This window comes from Anopheles marshallii, chromosome 2 (genome assembly GCF_943734725.1).
Source record: "Anopheles marshallii chromosome 2, idAnoMarsDA_429_01, whole genome shotgun sequence".
NCBI lineage: Eukaryota > Metazoa > Arthropoda > Insecta > Diptera > Culicidae > Anopheles > Anopheles marshallii.
The window spans coordinates 80,926,063-80,947,318 of NC_071326.1; the positions used below are offsets into that span (position 1 = coordinate 80,926,063).

General features: G+C 43.8%; 4 protein-coding genes across 4 annotated transcripts; 1 reads left to right on the forward strand and 3 right to left on the reverse strand.

Annotated features, from left to right (window-relative positions):
• Nucleotides 1-1,512: 1,512 nt before the first annotated feature.
• LOC128719060 (uncharacterized) lies at nucleotides 1,513-7,266 on the reverse strand. The gene has a single exon (XM_053812681.1). It carries the CDS (start codon nucleotides 7,264-7,266, stop codon nucleotides 1,513-1,515), a length of 5,754 nt encoding a protein of 1,917 aa, XP_053668656.1.
• Nucleotides 7,267-7,799: 533 nt separating this feature from the next.
• LOC128719065 (delta-aminolevulinic acid dehydratase) lies at nucleotides 7,800-9,290 on the reverse strand. Its single transcript, XM_053812686.1, has 5 exons — nucleotides 9,181-9,290; nucleotides 8,955-9,102; nucleotides 8,411-8,863; nucleotides 8,220-8,336; nucleotides 7,800-7,958 (listed from the first exon to the last, which is right to left on the reverse strand). Exons 1-5 carry the CDS (start codon nucleotides 9,288-9,290, stop codon nucleotides 7,800-7,802), a joined length of 987 nt encoding a protein of 328 aa, XP_053668661.1.
• Nucleotides 9,291-10,101: 811 nt separating this feature from the next.
• LOC128707661 (mediator of RNA polymerase II transcription subunit 18) lies at nucleotides 10,102-10,871 on the forward strand. The gene is made up of 3 exons (XM_053802619.1): nucleotides 10,102-10,226; nucleotides 10,291-10,381; nucleotides 10,452-10,871. The coding sequence occupies exons 1-3, from the start codon at nucleotides 10,102-10,104 to the stop codon at nucleotides 10,869-10,871; spliced, it is 636 nt and encodes a 211-aa protein (XP_053658594.1).
• Nucleotides 10,872-11,394: 523 nt separating this feature from the next.
• LOC128708963 (high affinity copper uptake protein 1-like) lies at nucleotides 11,395-13,254 on the reverse strand. The gene is made up of 3 exons (XM_053803945.1): nucleotides 13,117-13,254; nucleotides 12,573-12,942; nucleotides 11,395-11,516 (listed from the first exon to the last, which is right to left on the reverse strand). The coding sequence occupies exons 1-3, from the start codon at nucleotides 13,252-13,254 to the stop codon at nucleotides 11,395-11,397; spliced, it is 630 nt and encodes a 209-aa protein (XP_053659920.1).
• Nucleotides 13,255-21,256: the final 8,002 nt, after the last annotated feature.

Consider the following 21,256-nt stretch of genomic DNA (forward strand, 5'->3'; position numbering starts at 1 on the left):
TACTGGAGCAATTAGGATGCATTACTCGTGCAATTGATAAATGATGACCTCCTCTGTTTCAACCAATTATTCTCCTGTGAGACAGAGATTCGTTTCAAACCCGAATGATTTACAACAAACGAGAAAAATTATTCCTTCAACCAGACGGAGATGAAGTAAATCGAATGCTCTCTGGGAACCTTAAAATAGAAATGTGCCAGATTTTACTGATAACTGATGATCATACCATCAAAGTATACATTACCTGTTGGAGGAACAGTAGGTACCCGGGACATTCACCTTGTACTTGCTTCTCTATAATACTTGGAGTTGGGCTTTACCATGAGCATGTCGTCATCTACAGCACACATTGATATCGCTTTCATGTATGGAGTTTTGATGATACCAATCAAACATGCCTGGTGTCTTCAAATGCTGCGGCTGATTTGGTCGCATCAGGTTGAACGGCACAAAAAAAAAGCCGGACGCAAACGCAAAGCCGGAACGAGTACGACTGTACTCCTTATCTACATTGTTGGCTCGCAACATTTGCTTTATCGCGTAATTGCGGACAATGAGGGCACTGTGGAGATTTAAATCGAATAACTCTGTCATAATTGTCTTCCTTACATAGATGCATCAATAGCTCTAACTTTCTTCGCAAAGACTTATCATATAACTGTACCCTATCACCCTAGGGGCTAGTGTGTCACCTTAACACGTTCAGCGCCTCATTACCCAAATTTGGGTGATGTCTAATGGAATTCGCCTTGACCGATTTTGACACGGCATGGAACGTGTTAAGCCATTCGTTCTCTACTCACTGAACCATTTGAAATTGTGCTTCGATGTTCGCCCAAATACATACCGATCGAATGATCTAGTATGCAGTGAATATCTTGACGATCCCACCAAACATCCCACCGAGCCGAGGGTGCTTCAGACTATCCTTGGTGATATTTGTGAGCAAAAGATGTGCGGAGAAGGAGATTGAACCACGCCATAGCTGAGCCGTTTGGTGAAGAAAATATCCTGTCTCGGAGCTGAAGGCCGGTAGGATGTCGGACCCAAGTTCTACGAATAAGATGCTCACCAACGACCCGTCCAGCACGAGGCATTGAGGAACTCGGCGTGATCTTTAACTGGACTAAACGAAGCTTAACCTGTCGGAGATCGGATGGCGATGCCATGAGTTCAACTGTGAGCTGTTGCAATTGCTTCTGTTCAGTTGCGTTTGTAACATATTTGCAGCAGAACTCTCCTGTGCGCTTTTTGCTGTTCTCATTATTTTTATCCCCGCGTTCTGTAACAAAACGTGGAGTTTGACGATTAAATTTTTTAACATGTTAAAATTAATTTATTGTCGAAGTTGGTTATGTTGTGTCATTGATAATAGTGCATATGCCGAAAGCGCAGGAACTGCGCCTTATAAATTCAGTTCAGATCTCTTTGTTTCCTGAGAGGGTTTGATATAAAATGCGTAAATCTGTGTCTGCGTACCGTATTCCAGTACGTCTTAAAGATAGATGATCGTTACTGATCTGTAACCGAGGTAGCGAGTACCAGCAGTTCGTCCATAAAGTTTTGCGACTCAGTGTATCGTTGCACCTGCACCACACGAGCTATCGGTACTTCCGGCATTACGGGCAATGACCCCTCGAGAATGGATTTAATTCTGGGTAGATCTCGCTCATCAACCTCCCCCAATGTGTGTCCTAACTCGTACTCGAGCAGCATCTTTGATAGATCATAGTCGTCGCAGAACAACGACAGTATTACGAGATCATTCTCCTCCACTATAGTAATTCCTCGGATGTTGTTTGCAATCGCATAGCGAACCAAACACTTGGCACACTCGATGTGCTTCATTAGAATGGCTATGCCAAGCGCCGTCATGCCATTACGATGCTTCTGTAAGTTGGGTTTGTACTGCAGTACCAGCTGCATCAATTCCAACGAGTTTTCCCGTGCCGCGCACTGCAGCAAGGTGTAATCCATGTGGTCGAACAAGTCAACCGAGCTGGCGTCGTAATCAAGAATCAGTTTTACTAGACGACACGTGTTTTGCACAACAATGCTCGCAGCCAGTTGTGCTGGTGCTACACCGAAAGTGTTCACCACGGACACATCAACGTGAAGCTCCAGCAACCGCTTTATGATATCTTGCCGACCAGCCATTATGGCGGTATGTATTAACCTGTTACCACCATTACCATCGTCGAGTTCCAGCACGGAACAACCCTTTGCGTTGCGAAGATCCTTTCGAACACACTCGTCGAACAGATATCGACCCACTGCATAGTCCAGTGAGTTCAGCAGTGAAAGGTGGATTGGGGCCATGCCGCTGCTATCCGCCAACAGTGGATTGGCACCGTTCTCTACCAACAGCTTAACCATTTCGAGTGTATCTCTCGGAAAGCAATGATGCAACGGAGTTTCATCTCGCCAACTTGTGTAATTGACCATGTCAGTTAAATCAATGGCCTTCTCTGACGGGAGTAGTATCTCGTACATGCAGCTAATTTGCTCGATTTGCCAGAAGTATCTCCTAGCTCCACTGTCTGTGGAAAATTCGGCAAAAATTATGGTGAAGTTACGCAGTGAAGCGTTGACAAACGATAAGAAATCCTTCAAATTTTCTATCAATGAAGCTGAATTCCGTAGATTAAAAATCTGATCTTGAAAAGGCTCTATGACTTCATCCTCAGTGGTTAACACATGGAACGTGACTAGAGTGGAGGACTGAGCGCTGATCGCAAACGGTTGCCATATCATCTCACTCAACAATGCACAGGTTTCCATCCTGGTTATCATATCTTCGCAGCTGTCACGTGTATTCCAAAACGCTAACCCGTCTGGCCTTTTGCCGTAACTAGTGAAGGCTGCATCACGTTCAAAGACAACACCGCCAAGAATGCCCAGTTCTTCGATCGTTCGCATTTGATGAGCCCAACTGAGCAACTCTTTTACCATTGCTTGTTCACCTGTTTGTAAAGCACAAAACAACGAGGAATGTCCGTGAGCATTTGACTCCTCTACGAATGAGATCATTTTCCAGCGCTGCAGCACAATTAACGCATGTCGGAAGTGATCAAGAAGGGTGGAGGAATTCACCACACAATTCTCATTCACAAGCTTCTGGATCAATTCAAACACCGTCTTATTTTTGCTCCGTATCGCTGCGTGTAGCGTTGTTGAGCTATCGAGCCAATCGAACCCTAATGCGCGCAGCGAACGAATCATTCTGTCTGATGTCATACCGTTTTGAACCGCCACAGTAAAAGGATGTTTTGCAACCGTACCGAACAGCTCGTGGTTAATGGATTTAATTTTCTGGATCAGTCGACATTGACCGTACTTTACGAGCATGAGAAACGTGCACTGTTTCTCCTGCATGTTATCCGTGAACATCAGATCCACCGGAACGTCACGTTCCAACAGTAGCTGCACACAGTTCCACTGCTGCTTAAGGGCTCCCTGATGCAGGATGTGGGCTAAACTTGTAGTCTCCATCGATGTGGTAGGACACCGCACTAGCAAATGCTGCAAGGCGGATTGTTCACCCATACGCGCCGCTGATTCACAGCAAGCCACAAATGCATCTGGAATAAACTGCGTAAAAGCTTCATTTTCCAGCAGATATACCGCGGCTGTATAGTTTCTAGCCTGGACAGTCGTTTTCAGCAGAAATTCGAATGTGTTTCCTTCAATATCGGCCTTTGCCATCATGCATGTAAAGATATCATTCCAGTGCAAGATGATGGCAAGCAGCAGGATCGCTGGATGTGGTACCGACGATCGTGGTAGCAACAGATCCGTAATCGATCGCACACAGTAAAGTAACGCATCTCCTAACGGGCCACGATCGTTCGCCGTATGGAAGCTTTCAAAGAACGGCAGCATCTCTCGAACACCTGCTGTGTTACCGTGCCCGATAAGCATTCTCAAAATGGCGCCCCTATTAACGACCGCTACCAGATGGACGAACAGGTCCGTTTTGCGAACGTGAGTCATAAGCTCCTCCCAGTCGAACATCTCTTCTCGTATTAAACGATCACCAAGAGCAATTGTACGATCGTAAACTGCCTGAAAGTCTCGGAATGCCAATGCCGTCGAAACTTGGTATTCTGGATCGTTACAACGATCCAAAAACCCGGCAAAGTATTGATCCAGATACTCTACAACGGACATATCAGCGTTACAAGGATTTATCAACTCTGGAAGCTGGAAGAAAGCCGAAGCGAGGTATGATTTGTTCCGCGTACAGCAAAAACGACCCTTCATCTCTGCCCCTTCTTCTCGTCCTATCTTCTGCATCGTCGGGATGTCTTTGGATCGGAATGCTTCTAGCAATCGGTGTTGGAGCTCAACCCAGTGATTCATTTGGGACAACGTTGGAAGGGTAATGTGAACCTTATTAGCGCCACCATTTCCGAACAGTCGAACCTCGGTATTGGAGAACACAAACGCATTGATCACGATCTTCTCCATCGAACTATCCGTTAGCAGATTGTAGGACAGCGTATCATGGGCCAAGAAGTTACGATAGTTCTTCCCCTGTATCATAGGGATGCGACTTTTCAGGTAGTGGAAACTGTCGCCAAAGTATCCGACTGTGTACAGCATCTCACAAAGCTCCAGCTGGATGTGTTCGATAGCGCTTAACATCCGAGTTGGCAGTCCGAACAATCGCGTAACCAATCCATCAACCGTGCTCAGACCATACTTTTCGAGAATTGCCCCCAACTGATTGCGACTTTTGTCGTACAGCTGCTGTAAATGAACCTGATCGCGTTTGATCAATTCACGAGTAAGTTCCTTATTCCAAGGGAGTTTGAGCTCTTTGCAGAACGTTTCCAACACCTTCCATTTGTTGTCGATGAAGAAGATATCATTGTAGTAAGACTTTAAACGTCTGTTGAGATGCTGCAACGATTCCTCGTCGATCTTTTCCGCGATCTTGAGATCCACCGTCAACTGACGCGTTTGTTCAATGTATTCGAACTCTTCGATGCACTCCATTGCGGTGGAGCCATTCTTGAGAATTCCGGCAATTACTGCAGGGTTGTACTTCAGCAAACGTTGATCCTTCCATTCTATCGTCAACGATTCGACGTGATTAGTTTGCCAGGATGAGCGCACATTCTGGAAGAATCCGCCTGCCCATCTCATGGTCAGCTTCCAATCTAACAGTCTTCGTATGGCAGCCAAATCGTCGCTAGAGAAGCATGCTCTTCGTATGCTACCGTAGTTAAAACCATCGTTTTCATTGAAATAGTTTTCCAATTTTTTCACAATGTCACGCTTCACTTGAAGCTGCTTCTGTAAATGTCGGAATGTTGGTGTTTCGCCGATTGGTTCCGTTCTTAACTCCTCAAACGTGGCTTTCGCTTCATCAAAATACTGCATCACCTGTTTGTAGCATGCTAGCTGGCGCTGTTCCAAATCTTCCATGTCACCGATGTACAGTACCAGCGATTGCAGCTCTCTAAAAGTGTCACACTGGCGCATATACCCATAAAGTGACTGCCGAACATCGACGACGGCAACGACATAAAGTAGCTGGAACACCATCCGCATCATGCCCAAATGCGAACGAATCGATCCAAAGAGTCTGTTGTCGTGAGATTCCCCCAAAAGTTGTTTCTTCAACGAGATACTGTGCGAAAAGACTTCTCGAAATGATTTGTTCATTCTCGGGAAGAGTTCTGTCAACATTGAATTCACTGCGTCCACAGCCTTTCCCGGCATGTTGGCAGAGTTGGTGGTATTCTTGATGGCTTCGCCAAATACCTGAACCGTCCGTTTCATACATGCAATCTCAGCGTAGGTGGATTGTGACGGAACTTCAATAGGTTTTCGTACGATGTTCTCGCAGTAGAACACGGTCTTGTACAGTGAGTAGTATTGTTTTGTTTTGGAGTAACATTTCAACAACTTGCGTTTGATGCGACGATCTTTACCACGCATCAGATGCGACAGATTGAACGATTCACCAGCCACAATGTCCGCGACGATGGCTTCGGTCGCTTTTCCCTTCTTCCAATCGCCTATCAACCGGTTCACTACATTTTGTGGATGAGATACGTGACGTAAACGTTTCCCGATCTGCTCTATCAATTGCTCTCTGTTCGTCTTATCCAATTGCTTAATCTTGTCGGCCATTTCTCCGGTCCACAGTTTATCAATTCTTTTCACCTTGTCCAGCATATCCTTGATTAAGCTATCCTTATTCGCGGCAGTTGTACTCTCCACTCGTTGCTTTAGTTGCTTCAACACATGTGCTTTGTTCGGCAGGTCCGATGAATCTATTTTTGCCATCAGATCCTGGATCAGTTTGTCTTTCTCTGTTGAGCCTGACGACTCACTTTGTCGCACTATCGACAACAGTTCCGTTTCGGTTCCTTCCAGATACTTTCTCACTATTGCCAACTGTTCGCTTACCATGCGCACAAACTCTATCACAAGGCATTTGTTTACCATGAGACGATACTCCTGAAATTGTTCCGGATTGCGAAAGATGGATAGAAAGATGGCCACACAAAATATGGCTTCCTGCATTGGAAGATGCGCCAGGAATTGTTTGTGCTTGAGAAAGTACAGATGATTGTGCACGGTTTGCAATCGATGCAGGAACAGATCGTCAACATCCGCGTACAGTCGAGTGTTGTGCTGCACGTTTATATCACGCCAACAGTCGCTTATAACGTCGACATGGTTCTTCCACTCGTTTGGATCCTTCGTTCCGGGCCAGTTGCCGGACAGCTTCCGAAAGCCAAAGTCGGACAGCTTCCACAGCGTGAACAGACGCAAATCTTCCGAAAGAACCACATTCTTCACACTCAGTTGAACTAACGCACTCGCTATGTGTTGAAATTCGTCCTCCTCCTTCAACTGCTTCATTTGAAGAAACTTTTTGAATATCTGCAGCGAGTTGTGTCTCAACATCTGGTAGCAAGCGGTTGCATCATCCAGCCCATCAATTTCTACGTTTATCAGAGCTTCAACCAATTCGCTGTCTTCATTCGCAAGTGCACACTCGAGCACGGTTTGTCCTTCGCTGTCGACGGTGGTACTATCAAACAATCCGCTCGCCAATAAACAACGCACCACACCGAGATGACTCACACCGCCAATTTTCACACACAAATGCAGCGGAGATTCGCCGTACGAACGCCGAAATTCCAACACGGTATCGATGGTCGCCTGTTGAATGCATTGTTCCAGGATCGTTTCATCGCCGATCGTGATCGCCTCGAAGAGGGTTTCAACCAAACTATTCGCCATTCCTAAAAGGAGGCACATATTTTATTTACTTCAACAAAACCACACTTTTCGTGTGCTCTGTCACGCAACTTACGTCTAGATTGGTGCGCAGCAAACAAACGACTTGCGAAGATCGTGAGACGATCAAGTGGAATTCCCCGTGCAGCTATAAACCTCTCAGCGATTGATACACATTCTCTCGCAAAGAAGAGAGAGCGAAACTCGCATTTTGTGGCGCATACTTGTGTACACGTTTTTTATGTGTAAACTTGTTTTGGAAGTATAGTATCGGGTATATGGGGGACTTTTGAATGGGGAAATCCCCGTGCGTTAAGACATAACACCATACTTATGAACAAAGAGTCTCCACCGATAGTATTATATAAATTAATTAATTAACATTTAATTCATTATGATATACCACTAGGGAAATTGATAAATGAAAGCCCATTCGGTTTTGAACAATATTCCGGTAGATTCATTTAAAAGCAATTATTGTCATACAAAACAGAGATGTGTCCCACAACCTTTGCATTTCTAATAAATGGGATAAATTATTCCTTCAACCAGTCGAGGACGAGTGGTGTAAAGTAGGATATTATACAGTCCGCACCGGCACGGCGCATACCTACCAGAACTTCCCACAGAACAGTCTTCAAATCAAAGGCACCAATTTTACCAGCGTTTAACAGCATCGAATACTCTCCGGAAACCTAAAAGTATAATTTGTTGCGATATTGATTACATACAGAAATTCTCTATAGTTCACCATTTTAAAGTTGCATTCATGAGCTGAAGTCAGATTGTTCTTGGGAATTGTTAAAGTGTCGTAATATGACTCACAGACACTCATTATGGCTATCACGGGAGAAAACTAGGAGGACTAGGACACTATTCCTCCACGAACTCCAAAATTGAATGGACCGTCGCAATTATGGCAATTATGATAATAAAAATATCGTGTTTTACATTACCTGGTAGATAAACATCGGTAGTTCGGGATATTCGTCCTTTACTTGCTTCACAATATCTAAATAAGCCATGCCGGGCTTTACCATGAGCATGTCGGCACCTTCCTCCACGTCACGTTTCTGTAACAACAAGCAAAACCAATAGATTGAACTTCCAAGCTTTTAAGCGCTGATTACAATACAGTCGAACATACCGCTGCCCGTTTGGCAATGCCTTTCGATCCCGGTGGCAGTTGGTAGCATTTCCGATCGCCAAATGCAGGTGCGGATTTGGCCGCATCACGGAACGGCCCATAGAAGCCGGACGCAAACTTGACCGAATACGACAGCACCGAACACCGGTTATCTAGGTTGCTGGCGCGCAACATTTGCTTTATCGCGTAAATGCGATTGTCCATCATGTCGGACGGTGCCACAATATGGGCACCTGCCTTAGCATACGCCAGGGCAATCTCAGCGATGCGCTTGGTGCTGGGTTCGTTGTCGATAACACCGTCCGGTGTCAATACTCCACAGTGACCGTGATCGGTGTACGGGCATAGGCAAACGTCGCACGCAATCAACAGATCGGGGAAAGCAGCACGTAGTCGGGGCAACGCGCGTATCACCGGATTTGTGGCGCAATCGGCACCCGTACCGATGGAATCCTACAATTAGAAGACCATAAAGCAAATTGATAATGAGCATTCATGGTGCATGTTATCGCAGCTGTACGAAACCATCGTTGGCGCAACATACCTTCGGCAGCGTGTCAACCACTCCGAATACTAGGATCGATTGAAGACCTTTCGTGACCAACGGCTTCAGGTGGGCCAGCAAGGTGGTGAGACCGTAACGGGCAACACCCGGCATGCTTGGAATGTGCTGAACAGCTTCATCGTCGTCGCTGTGAAGGAAGTGAGCACAAAAACGAGATTAAAACACTGCTGGTTTACGCTTACACAAAGCGAGAACTGTTTCGTACACCAAAAACACGGGATACATCAGGTTGTGCGCTTCAATCGCCACATCCTGGCACTGCAGTTTACGCAGTGTTGGATGGAATATACTGCTATGCAGCTTGACCGACGACATTGGTAAGTTAAGTTAGGCGAAAGTGTCACACCAGGAATGATTTGCAAATTGTACCGAGCGCGTGTGTCGTTCCAGGCGAAAGTGTGTGCGGCGAATGAAGTGGATCTGCCTTACGCTGGAACCATCCCTGTCTCGGTGGGGTAGGATTGTGTAATTTACAATCGCGATTGCTAGTTGTTTGTGTGGATGGTCCGTATTACATGCACTTGCAGCACGTGTACACGCATACTATTGAAATGCCGCACGAACGGTAGATAGCACTTTTAGCAAGGAATGTTTTTGCGCTGTAATTGGGTTTAAAGCCGAGCTATTTACACGGTTTATTCATTTCTGAACACGGCAACATTAATACTGTTTAATTTACTAAACAAATAATACGATTTTAGACGAGAAATTAACTGCTTTTGCTCTCTGTATGGTGCCCGGAGTTTCCGCGAAAACATATGTTTTTGACAATACATAATTCAAGGTAGCTAAAAAGTCTAACAATACAGGGGTTCCGATCTTGTGAAATGGCAAACGAGAAGTGTAAAAAGAAAGTAAAATGGCTCATGTTTTACTTTAATTTCCGTCATACTTAAAGTAAAATTGTGTTGTCTACATCAGATTATGTACCGTAAATTTTGGATAGGACTAATTCGTCGATAAAATGTAACGCTCTACCCTGCATATCTTAACCGTGGCTTTTCAATCCGTTCAAAACTGACAACTGATTGTTGTGTTTGCTATTTGTTGCTACTGCGGCAATTTTGCCTAGCGTCCGTGCGATTTTGTTGCTTTTGTGTGTTAAATTATACTTTTCCACCGCGTAATGGGTGCACAGGTTAATGCGGCTGAGTTGTTGCAGCAGGCACTCAGCTCAAACATTATACCGAATCAGGAGTTTCTGCTGCAAGGCTCGATTTTAGATTCAGCGGCAGAAAATCTATTACACCGGTACGGGGTCCCCGCTATTGGGTCATACTAAATCATCAAACAATAAATGTTTTCTTAATTTCAGATTGCGAGGACTTTGCGACAACGTTGATGCTAGTCCGGAAACGTTCAGTGATATAGAAATGTGCTTCAGTTTGAAGTTACCAACCGAGAAGGTAATTTACTGCATGTTTTTCCACCGCAAATACAAACGCTAACCGTAGGTTCTGTCACACATCCATGTAGACACCGGTAATGACGGTACGGGTACGACGAGCACAAGACGTGGAAGCACCGCTGCAGCTACGTTACATCGGTCAACCGGAGCTGGGCGATCGGACCAGACCGACGTTGGTTAGAAGCAGCTTGGACATTGCTTGTACACCGCTCGTAATTGATTTTCTAACCGAGATGGGCTTTCGTCTGGATTTTGAGTACTCCACCAAGGGATACATGTTCCGGAAGGGTCGCATGAAGATTACGGTGTCTAAAATACTGAAGAACATGACGGAACCCATTTCTCAGAGCTACCTGGTGGAGCTGTCCGTGCTCGCACCGAAGGGCCAGGATGCGATTGCTGAGGATATGCGTATTTTCGCCGAGCAACTGAAACCGCTGGTACAGCTGGAAAAGATCGACTACAAACGATTCGCCCAAATGCCGTAAATATTCATCATTTTCATCTCCGATTACCTACTGTAAGTTTTTAATTTTAATATATTCTTGGTTTATTGTGAAAGTATTGAACTTTTCCGAGTAAAAAACAAACACTTTTGCTTTGTAAAAACAAACAGTAACGAATTGAAAAAAAAATATCACAAATCAATCGAATATAACGCCGGAAGTGGCTGATGTGGTCCAACTTTACAACATATATCTACATACGCACTTTTCCTTAAATATTGTCCATGGATTTTTGAAATGGTAATCTTGGCACCTTCCTTAAATCAACGGTTAATCGATACGCACAGCGGTATTCGTTGCTAAAAGCACCGGAGTAAACCAGGCGGGGAAAACGCTAAAGGATCACAGTTTCAGATGCGGTTTGTGTTGCAAACTTTTGGCGTGGAAGAAGCACCCGTTTGGATTTTGGCTCTGTCAGTTGAAACGCTCCCCAAAAGCTATAGTGGCAAAATGGGCCGATCGGGTAGGTCGGGTAGTAGTGTTGCAGTCAGTGCGCACAACCTGTTTAATGACATCCAGAACCATGTGCGACACCGGACCGACTGCTTGTACCATGCTCGGTGACGTCAACCGACGCGCTGTGTGGATAATGCTCTAGACTGGTCGATGCAGAAGGGTTTACCGATTCTAGAACGAACAGTAGTAATGAAATTAAGTAAAAAAAGAAGCTAAACTTAAAAAAATGCAAACCCAAGAAAAACTACAGCAAACGATGGAAGAACAAAACGGAAACAGGTTTATCATACAAGGGAGCAACCAGTGAGCTGGCGAGGAAAAGGATGTGATTGCTTGTGCATGTGACGGCAGGTGAGCAATTAGGTCAGAGTTTGATAATTAGAGCGGGAAGTGCGCTAAAAGAAGGCAAAAAACATGAAATGATACGTATCAGAAACGGGAGCGGGAAGAATGCAACACCAGAGTGTTTCTAAAACCGATTGTCACATACACCGGTTGGGCAGGGCGTCGAATGGCTCATTGCGCAGCTTTCGGCTGTACGAGGAGCATCGAGGAGCATTGGGCGTAGGCGCGAGAAGAGAAAGAAGAGAAGAAACAGAGGACATGATAAAGAACGATGAGCAGCGAATGGTGGCGATGGATGCATTCAAGTAGAAACGTCAATGATTAAAGTTATGCACAATGAGCCTTTTGCGAATAGTCATTCATATTAGTGATGAGTAATACGATTCATTTCACAGCCTGGCGCGGAGTCGGGTGCGAACCAGTCGGAATCGATCGACCGACCCGAAGGTGCAGTGGGTTCGTCAGGTGAGAGTCAGAATCGATTCCGACTCGCGGGTGCAACAAGCGCTGGTCGATCCATAGGTACAAGTAGGCTTTGTGTAGCGAGTTCCGATCGGTAACGAGTTCGAGTAGCGGCTACTGAGATTATTTCGATCCGATTCCGGCTCGTGACTACTACCGCAATCTACTTGGAATCAATTCCGACTCGAACCCGCTTCGCTCATGGATCGAAGTAGCTTATGCTTTTTTTAACCCACCCAACCTACTTGCAGCTACGGATTGACACGAACCGCTTCTAGTCGCTTAGTGATGACTCCAATCCGGTACTAATTCATGAATCTCTGAATGAATCTTCGATTACTTAGCAATTCATGAATCTTCATAAACGAGACTCACTGAACACTACCGCTGATCATCGTTCAGCAGCGAGTGCACTCTTACCTTGCTGTAGACAGCGCGTGGTGCAAATCATTTTCGTTTGCTGTGCCTGAATATTCTCCATGTTCACCTTCATCGAGAGATGGCCAAACAGGAAGTAGCCGAGTCCCATACCACCGACCACGGCTATAAACAGATACCCATTGTAAACCATCACTGTCAGCATGAGCGCATATCCCAGCATGCTGTGAAACAGAAACGTAACAGCTTCCGCGAGAAGCGTCCGAACACGGCGTGGCAAGGTGCTGCCACTCAGCGGACTATTACTGACGCTTCCTTCCAACGATAGCAGGGTGGCACTTTCGCTCGGTGGGCAGGACCCGGATCGTACCCGTTCTCTCGCCGTACGAGCGCGCACCTTAGCGCCGTGTATCTGAAAGTGAAAAGAAAAGCAGATAATTACACTGAACCAGTTGCATTTCATTGTTCTCAATATCACTCTTTTTTATCATTTTAGATAAACGAAGTGTTGTTTCTGGACCGAAATGCTGCAACCGGGTAACGGTCAATGAACTGATAAGAGTTTATCGCGCACACCTAAACTTACCTTTAGCCCTTCGTAGGCAACGGATAGCGCTGTTAGCGTGAGACACAGTGCCACCATTGGTCCGGCCCCATTGACGGTCAGCCCGGAGAAGAACACATCGCCCACGTCGGAACCCCACCAAAAGGACATGTGCATCATTGTGCGACCGGGTTTTGTACTGTGGTGTGTGCGGTGTGCAGCAGAGCCCTTGTAGAAGATGTATGGTATGCTTAACCTACGACGGATGGACAGTAAATGGTATGCTTAAGTAAGTAGTCAGGTTACAGGGTACACGATAAGCGACACACAAACACATGGTCTATGAAATGGAGTGGGGAGGAAACAATAGTTTACAGAACGCAATCTGGTACTGATAAGGAGGAACACGGTGCGTAGCCACGCAAGCCCGAAACCGATAATAGATGACCACTCTCGGTATGGTTATGTGGCCCGGTTTGTTTGACCACTTCATCTGTTGCACTTGTGTATCCAGGAAGTTGGTAGAACCTTTTTTTTATCGGTTTACAATCACAGCCATGATTATTTAACACGTTTAGAAAGTACATTCAGGTTTTATGAATTTCAATCCGGTTTGGTCATTGTTTTATGTAATAGTTCGACGCGTGTCGTCGCAATCCTTCTCCGATTCTTTCACCTTCACAATACTTACCACCTGCGGAGAAAGGGGAATGTCCGTGTAGCAATCCTTCTCAAAGTTTAGATCCTTCGAAAAGAAGAACCGTCCGTGGGCGGATGCGCCGTTCTGCCGCTCATCCGCTAATCGTGACACAAAAGAGCACTTGTGGCAAAATTGTCCCACATACACCTGTCCCACATACAATCAGCACAATTGTTCCCTCATTCCATATGTAGCACACTAAAACACTAGCACTACCCGAACTTCTATCTGCTGATGCTGCACTTTGCTGCCAAAACTGGAACCTACGTACGAATGAAAACAAATCGAAATGCAGCTGTGTCCCCGTCTCCCGTCAACGCACAGTGGAGCACTTTTGTAAATGCGAGGTTTGTATTGTGTAAAACCCAACCGTAAAAAAACAAGGTACAATCGTACACACAAGCAGTGTTTTGCTCTACAGTGAGGTAATCTTTAGTAATGTTGGTGGGGGGTTTGGACGAAACCCAATCGGACCGAACCAAAACAAGATTGCCTTGAAAAGGGAAGCGGTGTTTACACGTAACTGCAATCAAAACTCCATGGTGGGCAAAATTATATTTTTGATTATTTTAAATATTTTCGAATGGAGTTTTCATACTCAATTGTAATTGTTTTGGTTTAACTTTTGCATTAAAAGCTAACATAAAATTTTATTGTTTAAAAACCAAATTAACATTTGCTTGAAAAATGTTTGCATAGTTAAAATTAGATTTAACGAACATATTAAAAACAATGGATTTGTTTTGCGAAAGAATCAAACTTAAAAAATAAAATATAATTCCTTGGTTTACTGATTTAATTTAAACATCAATAAAGAAGAATTTTACAATTTTTCATTAGCATTTGGAATATCCAAGACCGACGAAACATTGAGCAAACAGTCGCTTCGCTTGTTAACCTTTGTGTCCAGAAGTTCCTGAACGAAGTGAATATTCAAAATACTGTCGTACACGAATCTGATTATGTATTTTGCGGATTTTTGCACAAACAGAGCAAAGGTTAAAAAAGGGAAAAACGCATTACGGTTTAACTTTTCAAATAGGAATCCTCGTGCTAACCTTCACCTGGAATTATTCTCGCAGCAGTATGGATAACCTGGGAAACTATTGCGGTTGATGAGGGTCACTTTGAATCGAAACCATTGAAGGGTGAGAGTTTCGAACATACTATCGGTGTGTTGTGCTTAAAGCATCTTTTGAGAAGAGTCATTCATATAAACCTTCTAACGAGGAGTCATTCAAATCAGGAATCGACTCACCATAGATTCTTGAACCCTCAGAGCAGTGGCGGATCATGCTGCTTGGAAGTCTAAAGCCTCCAATTTCTTGGCTACGCGGATGACGCGAGGTTTGAAACCTCAGACTCCTGAGAAGGAGGCTTTTACCTAAGAAAAACCCACCTGGAGCTGGAGAGTATCAGTTGACGGTGACGATCCTGAGATTGTAGCGGAATTATACTACCTTCGTGCTTACTTCAGATAACAACCTAAGCTGCAATATCCGCACGCTTATTGCAATGAGAAATTCATGAGAAATTCCAGTTAAGCAAACAACATGATTTCATAAAAATAAACACAAAATTTCATTTTCCCGCCAGCTGCCACATGATTGTGTTAGAACCGTGCTTAATATAACAATAAGCTTAAAGGGCTGCGTACGTCGAACGCAACCAAATGCAAACGCAGCCCAAAAGCTAGCAATTCAAAACCGTCGAACGAAATCCGTTACAGAAATCATGCGACAAGAGCCCGATTTGGTAAATTAAAACAATTCTTAATATTCTTGTAAATACAAAAAGTAAATGCACACACAACGCTTATAAAGAATAATCTTTTAGTAAAAAAAACCCACACACACACACACGCTATTAGTAAGAACCACATCTTTAGACCATTTTTTTCCTTTGTCTTCTTTGGCTTCTTGGAAATATTGTAGTGAAAGCAACGAAACAAAAAAGTTGTTTTGCCGTGTTTAATGTTTTAAATAACAAACAACAACAAAAAATATGTTCTTGACAAGCTGTGGGTCACCGTAAGCGATAACGCGCTTCGTTCATTCATTAAATGTTTGATAACTTAAAGCCGAGTTGACAATATTTGGCATTGTGGCACATTGCGAAATAATGTGCAGCTTCACCTTCGTCCTGCAAGCGAAGATCTTATTTGAAGCAAAGGAGAGTGATCGACACCGGATCGTTGGGAACGAATCCGCCCACGGAAGCTTTTTCCGTTAACCTCTAATCTAATCGAACGCTTAAAACGTGCAAAATCGTCCATCCGCGCCACCTGATGCTGCGATTCTAGACTCAGTGGACCCACCGGGAAGGAATGCTTAAACCCGTGCCAAAAAAAATAAAACCCCTCCCAAGCCACTGCACGTTATCGCGGTGCTGTCCGCTGGTACAGCAGTTGATGGGGAGCCGCCAGAGCCAGTGGCGCATCCCAGCGCATTGGCTACCGTTCCGGCTTCTAAGCCGTGAAACGAGCGCCCCATCAATCCTGATCCCGCTGACCTCACACAGAGCGAGACACGGTACGGTACGAGCGCGAAAAGGCAAACACGACCACCGTGTTCCGTTGCTGCCGTTGCTGCTGGCCAATAGCCTCACATTCCGATCCTTACGCGAAAGCAGATTAAAAATAGTCCGGGCCCATCATCCTTTCGCATGCGCTTTCCCCGCACCGTCCCTGCTCTTTTCGGACTTGGGATTTTTTTTTGGTGGGCATCACAGCCAATGGGGTAGAAAAAAAATGACCGTACGTAATCACACCACATCCGGTCAATCGTAACCGGCAGGAACGGTTGAAATGTTGGTGATTTAAATAGCAAATATTGATAGTAGATACCTTAGCAGAAGGGCGCTTTCAAGCGCTTCAGTGTGTGGGTTTTTGTTTTTATTATTAAAATCATGATTTGCCGCACAAGCGATAACGACCCATTTTATTCACTTGCTCCTAATCGTTACATTACTGCTGTGGGAAAAAAAATATTTTTTGCCGGTAAACCGGGAGGAATAGCGCCCCCAACCCAGCACTCTAAACGCGAGTGTTCATTTTTGGGACGTTTGGGCCAAAATCGGGTCACTCGATCGTTTTGAATAGAATGAATATATTCTAGTCTTGTGTTTAATGAACATATTTCGAAATTTTAAGAACAATAGTTTTTATCTGAAAAATGAAAATTATTTTTTCAGTGCTGGAACGATCGTTTCCCGGCCGGAACATCCACACACAAGTATAGCTTCATCGGTTGACGTGAGAGCCAGCTGATTAAAGTCCATAATGTGGTCAAGAATGTGCAAGCCAAGTTGGAAAAGCGATAGAGATTTTTCCTCATTTTTGACAATTGTCTCGACTTCGCTGCCTCAGAGTTTCCAAATTAGATTGCTAGTTCTCAATCGCGGCCCCAATACTGATTGGAGACTCTTTAGTTAGATCTTCAAATGTTATATTTAATTATACATTTTTCGTAAACAGAAATTCATCTGAACAGTGTGTAATGTGTGCTGATCACTTCAAACGTTCATTCTCTGTAACGAGATGATTGAAGACTTTATCTTGAGTAGCTACCTAATTGCCCTGGCTAGACCTCTTGAGGTTGTTGGGCCGATAAAAAAGATCATTAAATCCTTAGCTTTCGAATTTAGATTTAAAACAAGAATAACTTTGAGGTCTGGCCAATGCATGCAAACCAGTTTGGAAATCTCTTTTTGTACTCTGTACAGTGTCGTGAACTCGTTTAACTTTTTTCTTGTGCAACACACTACAACACAGCCCTTATCGGAAGAATATGCAATGAACTTTATGTGTACAGTGCGTCATGGCCCAATTGTCCCAAAATGAACACCCAAATAAATGAGTGAATCGGAGTTTCATTCCTAATTTTCACGGCCTACTCAATATTCATTACATTTTCGTTCAAAAGCATCCAAAAAGTCAATGTTTCTTGTTGGTTTGAAATCAATATTTTTATTTATAAAATATGTTCTTAAATTGAAAAAATGAAAATAAAGCATATAAATAAACAATTTGTATTAAAAACAAGAGATAAACACTTTGTTTAAAAGCGGTATGAAAAATCTTCAAACAAGTGACATCAAACTTAACTTAATGATCATCATTCTCACCCCTTCCTTTATCAGTGGTAATTCTTCCCTGGGCGAAAATAAAAATCCCCCCCGTTCAAATTGGTCTTATCGTCTGCTTGTTTGCAACATGGCACCGTTCTTCCGGTGCCGGTCCATCGGATCGTGGGAGAGAACCAAACGTCCGTGGATCCCTTCCCTCCCATCGATTATCATCGATACGCCGCACAGACACAAGGTTCTACAACGGACCACCGATTTCGTGGGAGCGCAACCAAAATTGCATCCCCCCCACACGGCGGTAGGTTGCGTCACCCGATGGCGGTTTGATTTCGGGGGTCCGAAATGTTTGATAAATCACCTGCGCAACCATGTCGAGGTGGCCCCTACCAGTTCAAAACGCCATCGATCTTCCGGGCGGGTCGAAAATTTTGGAGCCCGCGCGGTGGCCCAAGTCTGTAAATCATCCACTTTGCCAAATCACTGTCCCTTCCAGTTGGGAACCGGGTTGATAATGAGTGTGTGTTTAACAGGGTTGATTTTTTTTTTCGCACGCTGCCACATTTGCCGTGACGAAGCTGCTAGAGGGCCCAAACTAATTCAATTAGAAATCAACCCCCTTTCGGATGGGGCTGGTAGATACGACAACCACGGTCACCTGGTCCTATCACCACCTGTATGATTAACACTTGCCGTGTGGGGTGTGAGGCGTGAAGGGTTGCGTTTAAATCTTTTGGGAGTAAGTCGCCAATTAGTAGCAGCCTAAATACGTTCGAACGTGTGCCCCTTTCAAACAGTCCCAAAATTCGTTGACGGGTCGTGACCTGCATGCCAGAGCTTAGTGGCATCCAACAAGGGTTTGAAAATGTCTCTGAACACTCATACTGCCATGAGGTAATGTTTCTTCTATTCAATCCGTTACTTTGGTCAGAATATTAGTGTTTTAATAAGGTTTTATCTAATTTGATTTTGTCTCTCTTCTTTTCAACAAAAAATAGTCACATTTTCACTGGTTATTATATATTCTAATCTTCCTCCATTTTATACTATCAAGTTATTTGTTTTCATTGTTTAGTATTCTTGTTAGTATGTTTGTATATTTTTTAACATTTTCTTATAATTATATTTAATTTTTGTATTGCGTTATTAAATACTGAAATTAAAATTTTTGTTGTTGTTTCCGTTGCTTCTTTTACATAAACGGGAAGAGTTTTTATCTTTGTTGTTTATTTATTCATTGTTTTCATATACTTTTTGCATGTTTTGATGTTTGTCAAAGTTAGTATATATTTTTTTATCCTTTTATGATTCCCTCGTCATACCTCTATCCTATCTTTATCTCTCGCTTTATGATAATTTTTTCAATGTTACTTTTTCTTTTTGTTGTTTTGATGTTCTTATTCAACTAACATTTAAATCAAATATGTTCTTCGATATTTTATGTCGGGTAGTTGGGTTAGTTTTTTTTGTATAACTATTAGTATTATAACGGAATTACTTACAGGTATAAATCCTAATTAAGCGTACGCATTATAAGTTTTGGAAGTTATATTTTACAGTATGCAGTGCTACAACTCTTAAAACAAAATCAATAAATTAATAATTAATTAATAAATATATTAACTTCAAAAATAATATAAATTGCACCAAAAACATGATAAAAATAAAAAAAAAAGTTTTCAAAATAAACAATTCTTTCGTGATTTATTTTCACCCATAATAAGCAAATAGAAAACTGTGTACAACGGTTGACAGTTTCTCTTAAATCGATCGCTTTTTTTTAGCGATCGCATAAATAATATACTTTTTACATGTTTTTTAGTCATTTTCCACAGCCAGCATCAAACGTAGGGTGGCAAGTGGGCAAAGCATAAATATTGGTTGTACGGGTGGTGTGTGAGTTGTACGTGCGTAACTGTTAATTAAATTATACCCCTTTCTGCGTACGATCTCTACGGGGCATAGAAATGAAACAATTACGGAACAAATTTGCTATCAGTCGTACTCGTGGTTTTTTTTTTGTCCTCAAAAACACGTGAAAAAGTCAGTCAAAATTCTCCGCCCCCAAAAAAAAAAAACATTCGCATTCGCCCCCACCCCCTCCCCCTCCTGACGGAAGTGTTCCGTAAGCCGTGCCAGGACATGATGCGCTTTGTGTCACTGGACGCTCCGGCTGTTCGTAATTGGTTCACCGGTAATTTGATACACCGTATTTGGCGATTGGCGCAGAAAACCCTTCTTCCAACCCCAAGCCCCACCCCCTTCGTAAAGAAAGTGAAAAGCATTCGCGGCACGCGCGGGGATAACCCGTTCGCGCGGTTTTTGCCACAGGTTCAAGGACAGCCAGAGGACATTTCGAGGCCACAACGGGTTAATTTGTGGTGCGTGAAGGAGGAAGCGAAATGGTGGGGGGGAGGGGGGGGGAAGGAAACAATGTTGAAGACTTTATTGTCCACCGTCTGATTCAATTAGGCGTGCCCGTACTTAGTGAAAGTTGCATCGATTTTCTCTCCCGGGGGGTGTTTTTTTTTTTGGGGGGATGGAAAGGGTACACTAAACGAATTAATGGTTTCACATTTCATTTTCAAAGGAAAAATCAAATAATTTCGATGTTTTTTTTCCAACTGCTTCTTAGTACCTTTCGTACCGAGACGTGATAAAGAAAAGTGACACAGTTCATCACCAGTGGCCGTGTGTTTAATTGCAATTGAGAAGAAGAAAAAAAACCTTTGCTTTTTCCCACTTATGCCACCCCCTCATCGATCGGACCCGATCAAGCATCAATTGCGCGCTCATCTTCAATTCAAACTGCACACCACTTTTCCAACGCAGCGCAGCAATCCGAAAGCTAAAGGAAGCAAGAGAAAAAAAAAACTCCCCCCGAATAAACGAAAACAAATAGCCCCGCAGATTTGCCGGCCGATAAGGTGGATCTGAAACTGAAATTAAATATATCAATATAATTCATCGCCCTCGCCGCCATACGACCGCCCATAAGCCCGCCGATCGTTCACTGTTATACGGCCGGACCGGCCGGGGTTTCGGTTGAATGATAACGCAACAACGCACCCAATTGAACGGTGATGGTAAAAATTGGTTCGAAAACTCTCCGGGCAGGGGAGGAGACGATCACCAGTTTCTCTTTCCTTAACTCACTTTCTTTGCCGTAATTAGGCTCCAACTTTATTGTGAACATCATTGGGTACCATGCGGGGTAAAAGTGAGCTCTTGCAGTGTTGTGCGTAAGAAATCTTAGAACTTTCAAGTGCATTTTGTAGGATTTTAGATTATTTTACTGCTGTTCTCAAACGACGGTATTTCTTTCGATGATATCTGACAGATATCGGCTTCTGGCATCTCTACTGCCTAAGAGCCTGATACACTCCGGAGCGGCCTGGG